At 46.3% G+C, this 21,049-nt stretch overlaps 1 protein-coding gene across 1 annotated transcript in view; it reads right to left on the bottom strand.

The window, feature by feature from the left end:
- Positions 1 to 21,049, bottom strand: part of EPHX2 (epoxide hydrolase 2) — an 85,749-nt gene that overhangs the window by 45,529 nt on the left and 19,171 nt on the right. Inside the window, exons 7-10 of the mRNA XM_063123739.1 lie at positions 20,379 to 20,474; positions 18,586 to 18,664; positions 15,836 to 15,870; positions 12,497 to 12,523 (exon numbers count right to left, since the gene is read on the bottom strand). Coding sequence (XP_062979809.1) covers positions 12,497 to 12,523; positions 15,836 to 15,870; positions 18,586 to 18,664; positions 20,379 to 20,474 — 237 coding nt within the window. The remainder of the gene's footprint in view (positions 1 to 12,496; positions 12,524 to 15,835; positions 15,871 to 18,585; positions 18,665 to 20,378; positions 20,475 to 21,049) is intronic.

Raw genomic sequence — 21,049 nt, 5'->3', positions numbered from 1 at the left:
GTTTGTCACACAGAGGAGGGCCAGGATCTCTTCTCGATCCTCCCAGAGTGCAGGACAGGGAATAACGGGCTCAAGTTAAAGGAAGCCAGATTCCGGCTGGACATCAGGAAAAACTTTCTGACTGTTAGAGCAGTACGACAATGGAACCAGTGACCTAGGGAGGTTGTGGGCTCTCTCACACTAGAGGCTTCAAGAGGCAGCTGGACAACCCTCTGTCAGGGATGCTTTAGGGTGGATTCCTGCCTTGAGCAGGGGGTTGGACTCCATGGCCTTGTAGGCCCCTTCCAACTCTGCTAGTCTGTGATTCTATGATTCTAATTGTTCCATCTTTTCCTCCGTAACAGATACATTTTGGAAAAGAAGGCAGAAGAAGCTGTGGACAGACAGAGGAGGGTGGCAAGTGTCTGACAATGTCATCTGAACACCCCCACCCACCCTCTGTGATGTTTGAGGACAAGGTGATTTCGTGATAAAAAGCCTCGTCCGGAAGCTTTGCCCGCCAGCAGGAATCACATTGGAAGAGCAGTGGTACTCCTTGATCCTGCAGAGACACACCAGTGACCCCCACGAAGCCGCACGCCAGAGCAGCTTTAGAGCAAGTCAAGGTCGCTGCATGAATTAAACATTTAAAGCACCGAGAGAAGTTCATTCCTTTTGTTAATTCTTCTTCTGCCTTTTCCTCCCACAATCTTGCCGCTTAATCTAGTGCCGTTCCGGTGTCCTTGCTCCACTGACTGCTGAACTTTCATTGCACTAAACAAATTATTCCAACAGCGGCCACGCCGGCAAATCTCACTCTTCAAAAGGCACTGAACAGCTACCGACCTCAGCAAGGTGGCGAGCAAACAGGTGATGAGGAACGCCTTCTGCAGGAGGGGAGAGGCGGGAGCTTGGTTTGGGAGACACCAGGTCAAGGCAGGTAGGCGGGAGAGAGAAACACGGGGGATTTTAGTGATGCCCTGCCTCATTCACAGAATAATAGGGGGGGGGGGGTTTCCAGACAATGGCGTCTTCCACTCCTGGCCCTCCTGTGCTTCTTCTGCCTTTGCCCTTAACACAGAAAATCCATCAAGACGAAAAAAGATGAACACAGGGGTTTCAAACTGGCAAACCGAGGAACCCTTTGACAGGAATCATAGAATAGCAGAGTTGGAAGGGGCCTACAAGGCCATTGAGTCCAACCCCCTGCTCAATGCAGGAATCCACCCTAAAGCATCCCTGACAGAGGGTTGTCCAGCTGCCTCTTGAAGGCCTCTAGGGTGGGAGAGCCCACAACCTCACCAGGCAACTGATTCCATTGTCATACTGCTCTAACAGTCAGGAAGTTTTTCCTGATGTCCAGCTGGAATCTGGCTTCTTTTAACTTGAGCCTGTTATTCTGTGTCATAGAATCATAGAATAGCAGAGTTGGAAGGGGCCTACAAGGCCATCGAGTCCAACCCCCTGCTCAATGCAGGAATCCACCCTAAAGCATCCCTGACGGATGGGTGTCCAGCTGCCTCTTGAAGGCCTCTAGTGTGGGAGAGCCCACAACCTCCCTAGGTGACTGGTTCCATTGTTGTACTGTTCTAAGAGTCAGGAATTTTTTCCTGATGTCCAGCCGGAATCTGGCTTCCAGTAACTTGAGCCTGTTATTCCATGTCCTGCACTCTGGGAGGATCGAGAAGAGATCCTGGCCCTCCTCTGTGTGACAACCTTTTAAGTCCTTGAAGAGTGCTCTCATGTCTCCCCTCAATCTTCTCTTCTCCAGGCTAAACATGCCCAGTTCTTTCAGTCTCTCTTCCTATGGCTTTGTTTCCAGACCCCTGATCTGGAACTCTTTGGCAAAGCGGTACTTCAGAAAAGTATGCTAAATTCAACAGGAAACTAGCTAACATTTCTGGTCCACCACAACACCTCAAGCACACCCTCTCTATATTTGATAAGTGTTCCCTGCACCTCCTCGTCCAAATGATTAATAAAAATGTTGAAGAGCACTGGGCCCAGGACTGAGCCCTGCGGTACCCCACTCGTTGCCTCTCCCCAGTTTCAGAAGGTTCCATTGATAAGTACTCTTTGAGTCCAATTCTGTAGCCAACTGTGAATCCACCTAATAGTTGTTCCATCAAGCCCACTTTTAGCTAGTTTATTAATCAGAATATCATGGGGCACTTCGTTGAAAGCTTTGCTGAAGTCAAGATATATGACGTCCAGAGCATTCCCACAGTCCACAAGGGAGGTTACCCGATCAAAAAATGAGATCAAATCAGTCTGACAGGATTGGTTCCTGACAAATCCACCCTGCGTGGGTTTTAAAACGTGCCTGTTTTCCTTTATGCTTAAGGCTAGGTGTGCTCATAGCCATGACAGCCATGCAAACAGATCCACAAAAGCTACTAGCTCACTGGTCCACCCTCTACTCAAGGGAGTGCCTCCAAACCATTCTGGAAGAGATGTGTAGGAATGTCGTGTTCATCATGTCAACCTAGGCACACCGAGGGACATTCTCTGTAGCTGAAAGGACACCAGAGTTAGAAATGTCCGTGGGATCTCATGCTCACATGCCCCCCAATCCCATAAACACAGCTCCTAGCTGCTGGGCAAAGCACTTCACGTATTTTTACATCTTCTTTTTCCCTAGTTATGCAGAAACACTTGAACCACAGGAAGGACCAGAGGGATCTCTTTCATGAAAGGGTTCTTGCTTTGAGATAAGAGGGGAAAACAACACAGAGGTGGGTTACTCTAAAGAAGATAAAATGGCTTTGGAAACAATGCAGCAGTCTTTTGGGGTGGGGGGATCTAATGCTATTTTGGGATGCATTAATAGAAGTATAGCTTCCAAATGACGCAAGATACTGGTTCCCCTCTATTCAGCACTAGTTAGGCCTCATAGAATCATAGAATAGCAGAGTTGGAAGGGGCCTACAAGGCCATCGAGTCCAACCCCCTGCTCAATGCAGGAATCCACCCTAAAGCATCCATGACAGATGGTTGTCCAGCTGCCTCTTGAAGGACTCTAGTGTGGGAGAGTCCACAACCTCCCTAGGTAACTGGGTCCATTGTCATACTGCTCTAACAGTCAGGAAGTTTTTCCTGATGTCGAGCCGGAATCTGGCTTCCTGTCACTTGAGCCCATTATTCCGTGTCCTGCACTCTGGATCGAGAAGAGATCCTGGCCCTCCTCTGTGTGACAACCTTTGAAGTCCTTGAAGAGTGCTCTCATGTCTCCCCTCAATCTTCTCTTCTCCAGGCTAAACATGCCCAGTTCTTTCAGTCTCTCCTCATAGGCCTTTGTTTCCAGACCCCTAATCTGGAACTCTTTGGCAGAGTGGTACTTCAGAAAAGTATGCTAAATTCAACAAGAATCTTGCTGATGCTGACATTTCAGGTCCACCACAACACCTCAAACACACCCTCTCTCTATATACTTATGTATTTATCCCATTTTAATAAATCCCGAATTGATTTCTTCCTTCCAATGGGGCAGACAATCTGAAATACAATCCTAATTATATTGTCAAGGCAGATTAATGTTCCCAGGGAGGTTAAAGGAGGAATCGTTATTTAACATTGGAGGAGCTGATTTAATGGCCCTCCTTCTCCGGTCTCAGCTTCAGACTTGACCATCTATCAAAAGAACCAAAGGGAGGCCATTTTGTCAGGGAAGGTCAACGACTTACGATTGGCACTTTTCAGCCAAGAGAATTCAGTTGTCCATCAGTCATAATGCTGGACAAAACCCACAAACAGGCTGACCAATGTCCTAAATTAGCAAGGTCCTACTGAGGCGGGCTGTGAGAGATCAAAGTGGCCCTGTTTTCGTGAGGTAAGAATGGCTCATGAAAAACAGCTGTCGACCCAGAAGTGCATATTCGAAAGAAAAATATCAAATGCTCTGGCAAAATCACCTCGGAGACTTTACCACATCAAAAAGGAACCCAAGGCTTGGACCTAAGGGATGGAGGAGAGGTGCAGGAGCAGTAATTCACTAATGGGAGGACAAACGGGGGATTGGGGGATCAATAAAGAGATGGGGTCAACACAGGGATGGGGAGGGGCAGAAGATGCTTTGGAGATGCAGAAGCATCAGCTGAGGGAAAGGAAAAAGGAAAAAGCTCTACTTTTCCTTTTCATCAAACCCAGGTGAGGCAGTGGCTGTTCTGAACCAGTGCCTGGGCACAGTAAGGGACTGGATGAGGGCTAACAAACTGAGACTCAATCCAGACAAGACGGAGGCACTGCTAGCGGGTGGTTCATCTGTCCGGCGAGGTGATGTTTGCCCTGTCCTGGACGGGGTTGCACTCTCCCTAAAGGATTGGGTCCGTAGTTTGGGGGTGCTCTCGGATCCAGAACTGTCACTTGAGGCACAGGTGAACTCAGTGGCAAAGAGCACCTTTTATCAGCTTAGGCTGATATACCAACTACGCCCTTATCTGGACGGAGATAGCCTAGCTACAGTTATCCATGCTCTGATAACCTCTCGTTTGGATTACTGTAATGCGTTATACATGGGGCTGCCTTTGAAAATGGTCCGGAAGCTTCAGCTGGTACAAAACAGGGCAGCACGGTTACTAACAGTGACTGGCCGACGAGACCACATCACAACAGTCCTTTTACAACTTCATTGGCTGCCAGTCCAGGTCCGGGCCCGATTCAAAGTGCTGGTATTGACATTCAAAGCCCTAAATGGTTTGGGGTCAGGTTATTTGAAGGAACGCCTCCTCCATATGTGCCTGCCCGGACCTTAAGATCATCTACAGGGGCCCTTCTCCGTGAGCCCCTGCCAAAGGAAGTGAGGCAGGTGGCTATTAGGAGGAGGGTCTTCTTTGCTGTGGCACCCCGGCTGTGGAATGAGTTCCCTAGAGAGATTCGCTTGGCACCTACATTGTTTTCTTTCCGTCGCCAGCTGAAGACCTTTTTACTTCCTTAGTATTTTAACACCTAATTTAACTTAAATTTAAACTTTGCTGTTTTAATCTCATTTTTAACCTATATTATTTTTTGCTGTGTGGTTTTATTCTGGTTGTGGTTTTTATATTTTATTTCGTATGTGTGTTTTAAATTTGTTGGTTGTTTTATTATGCTCTTCATGGTTTTTAGTTTTTGTGAACTGCCCAGAGAGCTTTGGCTATTGGACGGTATAAAAATGCAATAAATAAATAAATAAATAAATAAGAGACACTTCTGCACTATTTCTCCTCCCAGCCTGCCCTCCAGCCTCGATCACAGCTGTGGTGTCACTCCAGCCCCCTTGAGCCTGAAGGGACTGTCAATGAATGTCAGGTCAGCCCACGGGAAGGCGTAGGCCACCTCCGATGTCAGAACGGGCTGACCTGGCTGCATGCCCGAAATCTGGCGGGACAAAGGGGAAGAAGTCTTTCTCTCCTGGTTGTATCTTCCAAATCGTCAAACAGAGCACGGGTGTTGAACCTCAGGCCAAGGGGCCAAACGCGGTCCTCCATGGCTCCTCAGGTGGTCTGCAATTCGGGGGCTCTCCTGGACTCAATGCTATCAGTGGAAGCACAGGTAGAATTGGTGGCGGGCGTGCCATTTCCCAGCTTAAGCTGATAGACCAGCTGCAACCCTATCTGGAGAAGGCTGATCTTGCCTCATCCACACATGCTCTACTGACATCTGGGCTAAACTACTGAACCTTGCTTTATGTTGGGCTGTCCTTAAAGACAGTTCAGGAACATCAACTAGCCAACAGAGGCTTTGTTGGACCAGGTGGCCTGAGCATGTTGCATTTCTGAGCCCAGTTTAAAGAAGAGAACTCATAGTTTGTTAGAATCATAGAATCATATAATAGTAGAGTTGGAAGGGGTCTACAAGGTCATCGAGTCCAACCCCCTGCTCAATGCAGGAATCCTCCCTAAAGCATCCCTGACAGATGGTTGTCCAGCTGCCTCTTGAAGGCCTCTAGTGTGGGACAGCCCACCACCTCCCTAGGTAACTGGTTCCATTGTCGTACTGCTCTAAAAGTCCGGAAGTTTTTCCTGATGTCCAGCTGGAAGTCTGGCTTCCTTTAACTTGAGACCGTTATTCCGTGTCCTGCACTCTGGGAGGATCGAGAAGAGATCCTGGCCCTCTTCTGTGTGACAACCTTTTAAGTATTTGAAGAGTGCTATCATGTCTCCCCTCAATCTTCTCTTCTCCAGGCTAAACATGCCCAGTTCTTTCAGTTTTTCTTCATAGGGCTTTGTTTCCAGACCCCTGATCATCCTGGTTGCCCTCCTCTGAAAACACTCCAGCTTGTCTGCGTCCTTCTTGAATTGTGGAGCTCATAACTGGACGCAATACACTAGATGAGGCCTAACCAGGGCCGAATAAAGAGGAACCAGTATCTCACGTGATTTGGAAGCTATACTTCTATTAATGTAGCCCCAAATAGCATTTGCCTTTCTTGCAGCCATATCGCACTGTTGGCTCATATTCAACTTGTGATCTACAACAATTCCAAGATCCTTCTCGTTTGTAGTATTGCTGAGCCAAGTATCCCCCATCTTGTAACTATGCCTTTGGTTTCTATTTCCTAAATGTAGAACTTGGCATTTATCCCTATTAAATTTCATTCTGTGGTTTTCAGCCCAGCACTCCAGCCTATCAAGATCACTTTGAAGTTTGCTTCTGTCTTCCAGGATATTAGCTATCCCACCCAATTTTGTGATCTGCAAATTTGATCAGCGTTCCCTGCACCTCCTCGTCCAAATCATTAATAAAAATGTTGAAGAGCACTGGGCCCAGGACTGAGCCCTGCGGTACCCCGCTCGTTGCCTCTCCCCAGTTTGAGAAGGTTCCATTGAAGGTTGTCATGTTGTGAACTGTGGGTTGTTTGAGGTTAACAAACCATGGTTTGTTATCGCATCTGGGTTCAGACAACATGACAAGCCACGTTTCAACGACACCCCTCACTCAACCCATTCTCAACCCTTGAGCGTGGGTTATTGTGTTGTGTGAACCCAGTCAGCTTTGGCTTATTATCTGCAGACCCATCAATGCTGGCTTTTAAGGGAGCTAAGAAAACCCATTCACTGCCAGATGCCTTTAGTTAAGATGAACGACGGAAGATTTTTACTGGATTTTATTGCTTCTGTTTTTAAACTGTTCATTTTATATTGCACTATTCAGCTGTTTAAATTAATGTTATACAAGTATGGTACTGGCCTTTGGAATATTTAACTGCTGCTTAGATATGGTTGTATTTCATGGGAATTATGTTTGTTTCTTTAAACGTAAACTCCCTTGAGAGGACATAAATTACAAATAAATAAGAACGAAACATCTACCAAGCTGGCCACTAGTAGATGACATTTCTGTAACCATTCGCCTCCCAAAGGATTCACCTTCCAGTATAATTTTTCTTGGGCATGCCAATATTTTAAGTTCCTTATCCACCTTTCCTTAAAATTCACAAACTATACACATATTATAGTACGGGATCAAACAAACTGGAAAACATCCAAGGGAACCAATGAAATAAAAAGATGCAGTCTCAGGATGTTGAAAAATTTATATGTAGTTTTGTTCCAAGGAGTAGCCCTATGCGTTTCAACCCTGCCTAACATATATGGGCCATCTTAGAATCATAGAATCATAGAACAGCAGAGTTGGAAGGGGCCTACAAGGCCATCGAGTCCAACCCCCTGCTCAAGGCAGGAATCCTCCCTAAAGCATCCCTGACAGAGGGTTGTCCAGCTGCCTCTTGAAGGCCTCCAATGTGGGAGAGCCCACAACCTCCCTTGGTAACTGGTTCCATTGTCGTACTGCTCTAACAATCAGGAAGTTTTTCCTGATGTCCAGCCGGAAGCTGCCTTCCTGTAACTTGGGCCCGTTATTCCATGTCCTGCACTCTGGGAGGATCGAGAAGAGATTTAAGGGGTCTGTATTTCTAAAAGTGCCTGAAAAAGATGCAAGATGAATCCCGCAACTGGATGTTTTTTGTGCTTTGACTTTGTCCTTTATTCCAATGTATATTTAAAAGTATAATGATCATTAAAGGAGGAAGCAGCAGCCAGAGACCTCTCCATGGATCCAGCTACCAACTGTCGCTGTTGAGGCCATCAGAGGGAGAGGAAGCAGCAGCCCTTCCACTATGTCCGTGACCTGCTGAACTTTGCAATGAAGACTCTAGTGCCTAAATTTACTTTTTTTCCTCCTCCCTCCCAATCCCCTTTCCTTTTGTATCATTTTTTTTAGATTGTAAGACTGTGGGCAGGGACTTTCTTAAGAATTATTTTTGTAAGCTGCTTTTATAGTCTTCTATGGCTAAAGGGCGGGATAAAAGTGCTGTAATAAATAAAATAAATAAATTATGGTGGTGACCCAACCAACAGAACTGTCACTTGAGGCACAGGTGAACTCAGTGGCAAAGAGCACCTTTTATCAGCTTAAGCTGATATACCAACTGCGCCCTTATCTGGACAGAGATAGTCTAGCTACAGCGATCCATGCTCTGATAACCTCTCGTTTGGATTACTGCAATGCGTTATACGTGGGGCTGCCTTTGAAAACGGTCCAGAAACTTCAGCTGGTCCAAATCAGGGCAGCAAGATCGCTAACGGGGACTGGCCAACGAGACCACATCACGCCAGTCCTTTTCCAGCTTCATTGGCTACCAGTCCAGGTCCGGCCCGATTCAAAGTGCTGGTATTGACATTTAAAGCCCTAAACGGCTTGGGGCCAGGCTATCTGAAGGAACGCCCCCTCCCGTATGTACCTACCCGGACCCTAAGGTCATCCTCAGGGGTCCTTCTTCGCGAGTCCCTGCCAAAGGAAGTGAGGCAGGTGGCTACCAGGAGGAGGGCCTTCTCTGCTGTGGCACCCCGGCTGTGGAATGAGCTCCCTAAAGAGGTTCTCCTAGCACCTACATTATACTCTTTTAGATGCCAGGTGAAGACCTTATTATTTTCTCAGCATTTTAACCGTCTAGTAATTTTAACTTTGCTTTTTTAAAATTTGAATTTTAAATCTGTATTAATTTCTGCATTGCTGCTTGATTTTATCCTGGTTGTGTTTTTATATTGTATTTTATATTATGCTTTTATACTGGTTGTTTTATATTCTGAATGGTTTTTGTGGTTTTAATTTTTGTAAACCGCACAGACACCTGAGAACTACCAACTCAATCACAGCTTTTAAAACACAGCTAAAAACTTTTCTTTTCCCTATAGCTTTTAAACTTTGAGCTTGTTCTGACTCTATACTGTTAGCTTCACCCTTCCCGGTGCCTGTTTACACTTCCCTGTGCCTGTTTGCATTCTCTTTCCCTCCTTATTGTTTACTACAACTTTATTAGATTGTAAGCCTATGCGGCAGGGTCTTGCTATTTACTGTGTTATCTGTACAGCACCATGTACATCGATGGTGCTATATAAATAAATAATAATAATAATAATAAATAATAAATAAATAAAAACAAAAGAGTTAACTAAAAAAAGGGCGGGGGGGTTGGGAGAATTTTTTTTAGAAGTGGTCTTAAGCTAGTGATAAATACTGTACAAAAGTGTTGGGAGTGTTACACTCCCTCTGGAAGGCTCTTCTTCGGAGTATCACCTGAAGTCCCCCGGCACGAGTAGGAGCAGGGTAAGGGGTAAGACACCGTGGCTTAATTCCCCCCACCCCGCCCCGTGACTGCACGAACCCGGTCACTCTGGGGTGGAATCGCAGCAATCGAAATCTCTGATCCAAAACAAGGTTTGGGGTTAGTTAGGCTGTAGCTAGACCTAAGGTTTATCCCTGGATCGTCCAGGGGTCAAACCTGTTCATCTAGGTGACACACAGGGGATCCAGTGCTCAGGCAGGGGCGAACCCGGGATGATCCCAGGATAAACCTTAGGTCTAGCTATGGCCCTAGTTACGGCGCGACGGCGGAGCGCAACGGCGCACACACGTGCGTTTTCAGATGGCTGCTCCACACCTCCATCGCCAGCACGAAGCATCGGCCCCTTGACAGAGGACTCCTCTGCCGCTGAAGCGACATGACAGACTGCAGTTTAGCCTAGAGAGGAAATTGATTAAAACATCTACTCCAGCTGCTTGCCAGGTCTCTGGGGAATCTTCCTCGACTGTTTTCTCAAAAAAGGGCCATGGTTGAACTTTAGCAGGAATTACATTTACCGTCTCTGTTCAGAAGGGCCAAGGAAGGAAGGAAGGAAGGGATTCAGCAGTTGTGTCGAACCTCATTCCGCCTCAGGGCCGAACTCTGTTTCAGGGAAGCTCTCCCGGGGGGGGGGGGAGAAGGGGGGCATTCCAGTGGTGGGCAGTGGTGTCACGACACAGGCTCTTTACAACAGGCCTGTCCGCGGACACTCCTTGCTCAAGCTAAGCGCCACCACTTTATGAGCCTGAGGTGAGGGACAAACACCACCTTTCTACAAACTATGTGGAGAAAGGGGTTAAACAGGAATGATTTCAGGAATAAAATAATGCGCTGTGAATTATATGTGCTGATGGTGAATTAATGTCAGAACGGGTGTTAGATGGCTACTAGGATGGCTACTAAGAGGAGGGATTTCTCCACTGTGGCACCCCGGCTGTGGAATGAGCTCCCCAGAGAGGTCCGTCTGGCACCTACACTTTACTCTTTTCGTCGCCAGCTGAAGACCTTTTTATTCTCTCCGTATTTAAACACTTAATTTTAACTTAAATTTAAATTTTACTGTTCTAACTCTGTATTTTAATCTTATATCAATTTTGCTGCGTGGTTTTTATCCTGGTTGTGCTTTTGATACTGTATTTTGTATTTGTGCTTTTAACCTGTTGGTTGTTTTATTATGGTTTTAATTTTTGTGAACCGCCCAGAGAGCTTCGGCTATTGAGCGGTATAAAAATGTAATAAATAAATAAATAATAAATTAGATGTCTATAACTGCAGATGATAAACGCCAAGGAGACACATGGGATTTTTGTGGTAGGGAAGCAAACTGCATAAAAAAATATTTCAGTGTTCACAAACTTTGTTTCATAATAAAACTTTTCAGACCCTGGTTAAAACCTCTCACCCAATCCTTCCTCTCTTCTCATACACGCTTTCCTTTCTCTCACACCTTCACTCTTGAACTTTCTTTATTATCAGGATTGTTTAATAGACACCAACTGACTATCTGCACACTACGTTCAGAAGATAACCATCTTTACCCTGATCCTCTAATTCTCCCCTCGAACCAAAGTACTTTAAAAACACACACCCCTTTATCACCTCAGTCATTCCCTTATATATCCCCCCACCCCTAAGATATTCAATCTCCCCCCACTCAGGTCAACATTCTAAACACAACAGACTTACAAATTCTAGACATACATTAGGGAACTGACTTGTGGGGTGTAATGCCACAGGTGGCCACAGGCAAAAGGGGAGGGGCCCCCAAATAACACCATATTGTAGCTTGATGCTCTTCCTGCCAGTCACTAAAGCCTTAGGTGAAGCATTTCAACCTTTTAGATGGGAAACATTCGATGGCCAGGGGAAAGGGGGCGGAGCAGGGGAGGGGGGCGTGGTCATCTGAGGAATCCCAGAGGGCCAGACTGAGACCCAGGTGGGCCTGAGATTCAACGCCCCTGTGTCATAGGAAGAAGATGCAGATATAAACAGCAGAATCGGTTTGGCCCAGAGAACCAAAACTCTAGAGCTAATCGGCAGGAATTTCCTCTGCTCGACTGGCTGGCGAGATCACATCACGCCAGTCCTTTTCCAACTTCATTGGCTGCCAGTCCAGGTCCGGGCCCAATTCAAAGTGCTGGTATTGACATTTAAAGCCCTAAACGGTTTGGGGCCAGGTTATTTGAAGGAACGCCTCTTCCCATATGTACCTGCCTGGACCCTAAGGTCATCCTCAGGGGTCCTTCTCCATGAGCCCCTGCCAAAGGAAGTAAGCCAGGTGGCTACTAGGAGCAGGGCCTTCTCTGCTGTGGCACCCTGGTTGTGGAATGAGCTCCCCAGAGAGGTCCGCCTGGCGCCTACACTGTACTCCTTTCTTCGCCAGCTGAAGACCTTTTTATTCTCTCAGCATTTTAACACTTAATTTTAACTTAAATTTAAATTTTACTGTTCTAACTCTGTATTTTAATCTTATATCAATTTCTGCTGCGTGGTTTTTATCCTGGTTGTGCTTTTTATACTGTATTTTGTATTTGTGCTTTTAACCTGTTGGTTGGTTTATTATGGTTTTAATTTTTGTGAACCGCCCAGAGAGCTTCGGCTATTGGGTGGTATTAAAAATGTAATAAATAAATAAATAAATAAATTTAATACCAAAACGCAAGTCTGGGCGAAGGGCACCTTAAAAGCACTAGAGAAGGCCAACGACTTCGTAGGTCACACCGGCCCCATCGGCATCCCATTTCTGCCATGCAGAGTTGGAAAAAGACAAGGCGAGAGTGGACGCAACGTGGCCCAACAGGAGACGGACGAACCCAACACACACTTGGCCCCTGGCAACACAACGCTTTTCAGTCTGCCGTGTCGCAAGACAAGGACTGGAGGAAAAAGGTTAGAGTCCGACGTATTAGAACTTACCATTTTGTCCAGGAAGACCACCAAATCCTAAGGAAACAAAGAAAGTGAAAGGTCAACACTCCCCGATTCTTTTCTACCAGCAGCCCCCCTACTTTCTCCCCCGCTGCTGCGCCAGACAAGTTCCTTAGCACAGGGTGATGCAGATTGCTGAGTTGAGTTTGTTTAGAATCATAGAATAGCAGAGTTGGAAGGGGCCTACAAGGCCATCAAGTCCAACCCCCTGCTCAATGCAGGAATCCACTCTAAAACATCCCTGGCAGATGCTTGTCCAGCTGCCTCTTGAAGGCCTCTAGTGTGGGAGAGACCACTACCTCCCCAGTTAACTGGTTCCATTGTCGTACTGCTCTAACAGTCAGGAAGTTTTCCCTGATATCCAGCTGGAATCTGGCTTCCTTTAACTTGAGTCCATTATTCCGTGTCCTGCACTCTGGGAAGATCGAGAAGAGATCCTGGCCCTCCTCTGTGTGACAACCTTTCAAGTATTTGAAGAGTGCTATCATGTCTCCCCTCAATCTTCTCTTCTCCAGACTAAACATGCCCAGTCCTTTCAGTCTCTCTTCAGAGGGCTTTGTTTCCAGACCCCTGATCATCCTGGTCATTATTTCGGTCATAGACCAGCACAGTAGAAAATATCATCACGATAATATTAAAAAACCCAACATACAATAAAATACATGCATAAAATACAAAAAACACGGCAGTCTCAGCCTAACTCTAAGGTACCATAAAATTCTTCAACATCAATTTCCGTCGGCTTATAGCAGCCGCACAAAAACTTTCCGCTTTTAGCGTAACCTGAGGATTCTGATCCGATAGAAGATGTTTTATGTAATATTCATCTGATCTACCGGGAGTTCGCTGTAAGATAGAGGTTATAAATGTTTGGCACAAATCTTGATAAAAAGAACAATACAGCAGAACACGGCCTACTGTTTCCACTTTACCCATCTCACAAGGACATACCCGTTCTTGGTAGGGTATATTTCCAAACCTTCCATTCAAAAGGGCTGAAGGTAGAACGTTAAACCTGGCCAGAGTGAAAGCTTTCCTGAATTTAGGAATATTCAAGTCCACCAGATATTTTGCATAAGCAAATATCCTCCCATTATCTCTAAATTCGTGTATTTTATTGTATGTTGGGGTTTATTGTGATGATTGCGTTGCGGCATCGATCCAGGACATCCGCTTGATGCTCACTGCCACGACACAGGCTCTGAACACCAGACCTCACGTCTGCCACCACTTATTATGGGGCGACACAGGCTCTGAACACCAGACCCGGCCGCAGCTACTCCCTGCTCAAGCCAAGCACCACCATTTGATACGCCTGAGGCAAGGGATAAAGCCCACCTTCCTCCAAACTATGTGGAGAAAGGGGTTTAAAATGGAGAAGGATTTTAATATATATAATACTGCGCTGTGAGTTATATCTGCTTAGGTGAATGATTGTCAGAGTGGGTGTTATATGTGTAAACTTAAGATGAAAAACGCCAAACAGACACATGGGATTTTTGTGATAGTTTTAAAAACAAAACAATTAAAATTTATTTTTAAAAGTTCACAAGCTTTGTTTCAAATGACATTTAAAAACCTTTTTGAAACCGTTCATACAATCCGCTCACTCATTCACATTCGCACTTTCCTTTTTCTCACACAATCACTCTTGAACTTCCTTTATTCTCAGTATTGATTAATATACATCCGCTACGGGCACACCACACTCCAAAGACACCACTCTCTACACTGACCCTCAAATTTCCCAGAACTTAAGTACCATAAACACAGAGAGCACTACAGACTCTAAGAGGACCGAAAAAGTCCCACTCAATCCCCTCCATCCTTCCCTTATATATCACTCCTCCCCCCTCCCAAGACATTCTAACTCCGCCCACTCCGGCCAACATTCTAAAACCCACAGATTTACAAACTGCAGACATACATTTGGAATTGACTTGTGGGGTGTACCGCCACACTCACGCATCACACACACACATCTACCTTGCACATGCCCGGTATCGTCCAGCATGACCAAAGTCATGATTAGCAGATCCGTTAAGGATCGGGTGCCCCAACAGCCCCCTTTCCCTGCACCAGCAGATACAGCAGCCCCCCTAACTTTGATGAAACTAGAATGAAAAGTATTCCAGGGACTCGAAAGGAGGGCCCTGCATGAACTATGCCCGCTGCAAAGGCAGCACAGCACACAGTTATGGGGAGAAAGAGCTGAAAGCCATGTAGAGAACCCCTCACTTCAAACCGCAGTGCAGCCATGAACCCAAGAGGTGATTTTGAGGACGCCACTCTCGCTCAGGTCCCTTCAGCAATGTAAGAACGTAAGAAGAGAGCCCTGGTGATGGGTCAGACCGAGGGTCCATCTAGTCCAGCCTTCTGTTCACACAGGGTCCAAGCAGCTGCCCGTGGGAGATCCCCAAGCAGGACAGGAGTGCAACAGCTCCTACCTGCTAGTGTTCCTTAGCATACTGCCTCTGATGATGGAGGTAGCCATCAGGTCTAGTAGCCACTGACAGACTTATATTCCATCCATACTGGTGGCCATCACTACATCTTGTGGAAGTCAATTCCACAGTGTGCTTATGCACTGGGTGAAGAAGCCCTTCCTTTCATCTATCCTGAATCTCCTACCAATCTGCTTCCTGCATGGAGCAGGGGGTTGGACTCGATGGCCTTTTAGGCCCCTTCCAACTCTACTATTCTATGTTTCTCTGACCCCTTTGGGTTCTAGTATGACAGAAGATGTGAGAGATTATGGGGAGAATAGCTGGTCTATTTTAGAGTGGCACAACAGCATCCCCCTGTATTCCTGCTACCAGACTGTGGGGAAATGTTCAACTGCCTCATACTGCTACGTTTGTACACAGCTAAAATCCACTTATGCCCCCTTAAAGCTGCCTTCTTCGTTTAACAAGAACATAAGAAGAGCCCTGATGCTGGATCAGACCGAGGGTCCATCTAGTCCAGCACTCTGTTCACACAGGGGCCAACCTGCCATAGGCCAGGGATGAACAAGCAGGACATGCAGCAACAGCACCCTCCCACCCATGTTCCCCAGCAACTGGTGCACCCAGGCTTACTGCCTCGAATACTGGAGGTAGCACACAACCATCAGGGCTAGCAGCCATGGATAGCCTTCACCTCCAGGAATTTATCCAGCCCCCTTTTAAAGCCACCCAGATTGGTGGCCATCACTACATCTTGTGGTAGTGAGTTCCATAATTTAACTATATTCTCAAGTAAGTGTTGACGCAGGATTAATGCAAGTGAGAGCATGTCAGAGGTAAACATCAGGACAACGATACACGCTTGTACGCCATGACCTACCTTGCATATTTCTTCCTGGGAATATTCTTCTATAGCTGCAACAACAAAATGAATCATTCAAGCCATTTTAGTGCCCTCAAATTTATTTTTAATGTTCAAGAGCTGCCACGCACTCCTCCACGTGAGAAATGCACCTTCCAATCTCTGCAAGAATGTAACCATACAGCTGGGTTTGCCTCCTTGGACTCTGTGCAGAGAGAAGGAAGCTTCTCATGGAAGAATACAAGAAGGACCAGCTGATATACCCGGCGTTGGCCGAGTCCCTGAATAGCGTGTATTTGATAAATAACAAATATCTCTGTGACTTATTCATCTTTAAGGAACGTAGGGAATCAGCTCTGCGTAGCTTCAAAGGTTGAACACTCAGTCCTTAAGAAATAGATTCTTACATTATTATACAAACTTTCCTTATTAGAATGTAAGCCTATGCGGCAGGGTCTTGCTATTTTATTGTTTTACTCTGTACAGCACCATGTGCATTGATGGCGCTATATAAATAAAAATAAAAATAATAATTTCCTCTTCTCCCAGGCATTTAACACCATTTAACAACGCTAAGTTTGTTTTTTAAGGACACCCAGAACTGTTATTTTTAAATAGATACTGTTGTTTTTATACTGTTGTTCTTATATTTTAAATTTTGTATACTTTTAATGTTTACTGTTTTTAACTTTTGTAAACTGCCCAGAGAGCTTCAGCTATAAATGAAATAAATAAATAAATAAATACATACTTACATACATACAAAGTGTGTTCTCACAACGGCCACCAAAGGCCAGTAAGTCTGGCCTCCCGCCTAAGGTATGCTGGGAGTTGTAGGCATAAGCCTATGTTTTTTAGTAAATTCTTTAATAAATACTTTAAAAAAACCCACAAAAAATGTGTTTTTAGATTTTTCTGGTACATTGTACAAGCCAGACCTATCAGTGTGCCAAATTTCAAATTTCTAACATCTGGAAGTGAGTAAACATTTCCGGACATACAAACCCGCACACATACTCTTTCAGCTTTATATGTAGAGATGTGTGAGGTTGTGTGGTGCAGTGGGCAAAGCGTTGGACAAAGAGTGGAGACCAGGGTTCAAATCCTCCCTCTGCCACGAAGCTAACGAAGAAGTCTCTAGCCCCAAGGGCTGCCACGGATCCTCTGAGACACTGCAAGGGCTCCTGGACGCACCGCTTGGATTCTTGTGGCACCTTAAAAGCTAAACACATTTACTGTGGCATAAGCTTGCACGGATTACAGCCGGCTTCATCAGATGCAAGTGGGCTGGAGTCCACAAAAGCTTATGAGATAATAAATCTTTAAGGTCCTGCAAGACTTTGCTGTTTTTGCTGCAACAGACGTAACACAGTTACCCGTGCTCTGGAAATAGATAACTTCTTGAACTGCGAATGCAATCCCATTAAGGAGAGAAAACAAAGCCAGACCCTTGGCAGAAGTAGTTAATCAGGTTATCATAGGCAGTAGGCTAGGGTGACCCTATGGAAAGGAGGACAGGGCTCCTGTACCTTTAACAGTTGCATAGAAAAGGGAATTTCAGCAGGGGTCCTTTGTATATATGGAGAACCTGGTAAATTCCCTCTTCATCACAACAGTTAAAGCTGCAGGAGCTATACTAGAGTGACCAGATTTAAAAGAGGGCAGCTTTAACTGTTGTGATGAAGAGGGAATTTCACCAGGTTCTCCATATATACAAATGCCACCTGCTGAAATTCCCTTCTCAATACAACTGTTAAAGATACAGGAGCCCGGTCCTCCTTTTTATAGGGTCACCCTAAGTAGGCAGACGGACAGACTGATAGAAGTAGACACTGTCATTTTGGGGAAATCTCCCACAAACTGACATGGCAGCTCCCTCTTGGCCATGCCTGCTAGCCGCACGCCCGAAAGCTCAGTAAACGTTCCTGATAACACCGAGCACGTCTGAACCTGAACCCCTGACATCTCTAGATAAAGCAGAGCTGGAAACGGGCCTTTTCTGCTTGAGCCCTTTCAGAGCTGTTGCAGATCAGGGCAATTAACAGGCACTTCGCAATTAACCTGCAGATTTGTTTATTTATTATTTATTATTATTATTTATTAATTACATTTTTATACCGCCCAATAGCTGAAGCTCTCTGGGCGGTTTAGAAGGTAAATAGTAGCTGCACAGGTCCAATTAGGAGTAAGAGTGCAGGGGGCGGAGAGAGAAAACTTAACTCCCTAGAATCACAGAATAGCAGAGTTGGAAGGGGCCTACAAGGCCATCGAGTCCAACCCCCTGCTCAATGCAGGAATCCACCCTAAAGCATCCCTGACAGAGGGTTGTCCAGCTGCCTCTTGAAGGCCTCTCGTGTGGGAGAGCCCACAACCTCACCAGGCAACTGATTCCATTGTCATACTGCTCTAACAGTCAGGAAGTTTTTCCTGATGTCCAGCTGGAATCTGGCTTCCTGTCACTTGAACCCTCCCTCACTGCGGTGGTCCCGGAGAAAAGTGACCAAGGTCCCATCTCGCATGGCCCTCTGAGTAGGCCTGGGCCAGACGGGCCAACGATCCAATTCCGTTTCAGGCCACTACAAGGGATTTAAGTGCCTGCAGCGTCGTGCTTGTTTTGCACCGCTATTTATGGTCGCTGTACGGTCTTATCAGTAAGCCGACGTGGGAGTCGTGGCTGAAGAGCAGCTAATTAACAAATTAAACGGGTACGATAAGATTTCAGAAGTGAACGGGCAACAGCTTGCTTTAAGAGCCAAAAGCCAACTCACCCACTGGCGCTGTGGAGTCTCCGTAGCCTTTCATCTCCAAGGCAATGACACGGAAGCCGGCCTCCGCTAGAGCAGGAATCTAGAGAGGAGAGACAAGCCAGAGTGAACTTGAAGGGACGGCGGAGGTGGGATTAAACTGGATTATTTCAGGATCTCTTCTCGATCCTCCCAGAGTGCCAGACATGGAATAACGGGCTCAAGTTAAAGGAAGCCAGATTCCAGCTGGACATCAGGAAAAACTTCCTGACTGTTAGAGCAGTACGACAATGGAATCAGTTACCTAGGGAGGTTGTGGGCTCTCCCACACAAGAGGCCGTCAAGAGGCAGCTGGACAACCATCTGTCAGGGATGCTTTAGGGTGGATTCCTGCACTGAGCAGGGGGTTGGACTCAATGGCCTTGTAGGCCCCTTCCAACTCTGCACTCTGGGAGGATTGAGAAGAGATCCTGGCCCTCTTCTGGGTGACAACCTTTTAAGTATTTGAAGAGTGCTATCATGTCTCCCCTCCATCTTCTCTTCTCCAGGCTCAACATGCCCAGTTCTTTCAGTCTCTCCTCATAGGGCTTTGTTTCCAGACCCCTGATCATCCTGGTTGCCCTCCTCTGAACACGCTCCAGTTTGTCTGCGTCCTTCTTGAATTGTGGAGCCCAGAACTGGACGCAATACTCTAGATGAGGCCTAACCAGGGCCGAATAGAGAGGAACCGGTACCTCACGCGATTTGGAAGCTATACTTCTATTAATGCAGCCCAAAATAGCATTTGCCTTTCTTGCAGCCATATCGCACTGTTGGCTCCTATTCAGCTGGTGATCTACAACAATTCCAAGATCCTTCTCGTTTGTAGTATTGCTGAGCCAAGTATCCCCCATCTTGTAACTGTGCCTTTGATTTCTTATTTCCTAAATGTAGAACTTGGCATTTACCCCTATTAAATTTCATTCTGAAATTTAATGCTATCACAGTCCCCAAAACAGAAGGCAGTCTCTAGCAGGGAGCTACCAGGCTGGTTTTTCCACACTGCCTCTTTGGTTCTCTTGACCAGCCACTCGCCCTAACTGCCTTCAGCTGCTCCATCAGCTCCCACAACTTCCCACGATCAAGAGACGACGGGCTGCAGGAGGGGACGTAACTGTGCAGCTTAGTCCTTCCGCTCACGGGACACCATAGACAAATCTGCTTCAGTGAGAACACCTTGCCTAACCATCGCCTTGTTGTTTTTAATAAGAATCAGATCTTGAAATCCATTGAAACCAAGCTTACGTCCATGCAAGTACGTGTGGGCTGAAATGAACGCATGTCCTCCTTCACCAGTCACCCTCAACTGCACAGAATCATAGAATTGTAGAGTTGGAAGGGGCCTCTAAGGCCATCAAGGCCAACCCCCTGCTCAATGCAGGAATCCATCTTAAAGCCTCCCTGACAGATGGATGCCCAGCTGCACCTCGGAAGGCCACCTTCCTTCTCTCTTGGCTTTGTGGCTTCCTCCTGTGCTCAGTTTTAGAAAGCAAGGAGCTACCTTTTGGTGTGTTCCTTTATAACAGCTGAACCGGAACTGGTGCCTTCCAGATGTCATGGACTACAACTCCCATGCAGACTGGGAGGATGCTGGGAACCGTAGCAACACATCTGGAGAGCACGAGGTTGGGGAAGGCTTCTCTATACACAGTGAGGCTGCACAAAGAATGTGAGCAACGGCTGCAACCTTCTTCTCCAAGTCGATGGGGTTTGCCCTAAAAGGCTTGCAGAGAAATGAGTGAGCGTATCAATCAACTGAGCAAGAACGTTTGCTTTACCTGGTACCTCCAAGAAAACCAGGACTCGGGGAAGCCGTGGCAGAGGCAAACGACCGGCCCACTACCCATCTCCACGAAGTGCAACTGGGTCTGAGGCTACAGGGGGGAGGTAAAAAGAGAAGGCTTGAGTCACAAACAGAAATAGAACCATAGAATAGCAGAGTTGGAGGGGGCCTACAAGGCCATTGAGTCCAACCCCCTGCTCAATGCAGGAATCCACCCTGAAGCATCCCTGACAGATGCTAGAAGCGGCCACATTCCTAAATCGCAGGAGAAATTCCAACACGGAAAACAAGCATTACTAAAAGCCACAAATTAAAAGGTCGTACGTTCATATATACAAAGCAGGAGCAAAAAAAAAAGCAGAGGTTTACTGCCGGGATTTGGCAGCGCAGGAACAAAACGAGGCCTGTTGTCCTTATTTAAGAGAAAAACCAGCCCTTCTTGGCTGCTGCACTGCCATGTTTCAGCAGTAAATTTGGTGGCTGGGTGACGTAGGGATGAGCAAGCTCACCAGCCTCCAATTTGGCTGCTTGCTCCGCCTGCAGCTGCCTGCCCCAGTTTTTATGGGCTTTATAATCACTGTTGTTCCCCACCTCGACCCAAGTGGAGAAGCGGGTAAGAAATAAATTATTATTATTATCATCATCATCATCATCATCATCATTATT

Source organism: Elgaria multicarinata, chromosome 4 (genome assembly GCF_023053635.1).
Source record: "Elgaria multicarinata webbii isolate HBS135686 ecotype San Diego chromosome 4, rElgMul1.1.pri, whole genome shotgun sequence".
NCBI lineage: Eukaryota > Metazoa > Chordata > Lepidosauria > Squamata > Anguidae > Elgaria > Elgaria multicarinata.
Note: the sequence above shows the minus strand (reverse complement) of the source record. Positions and strands in the feature narration are given on the sequence as shown.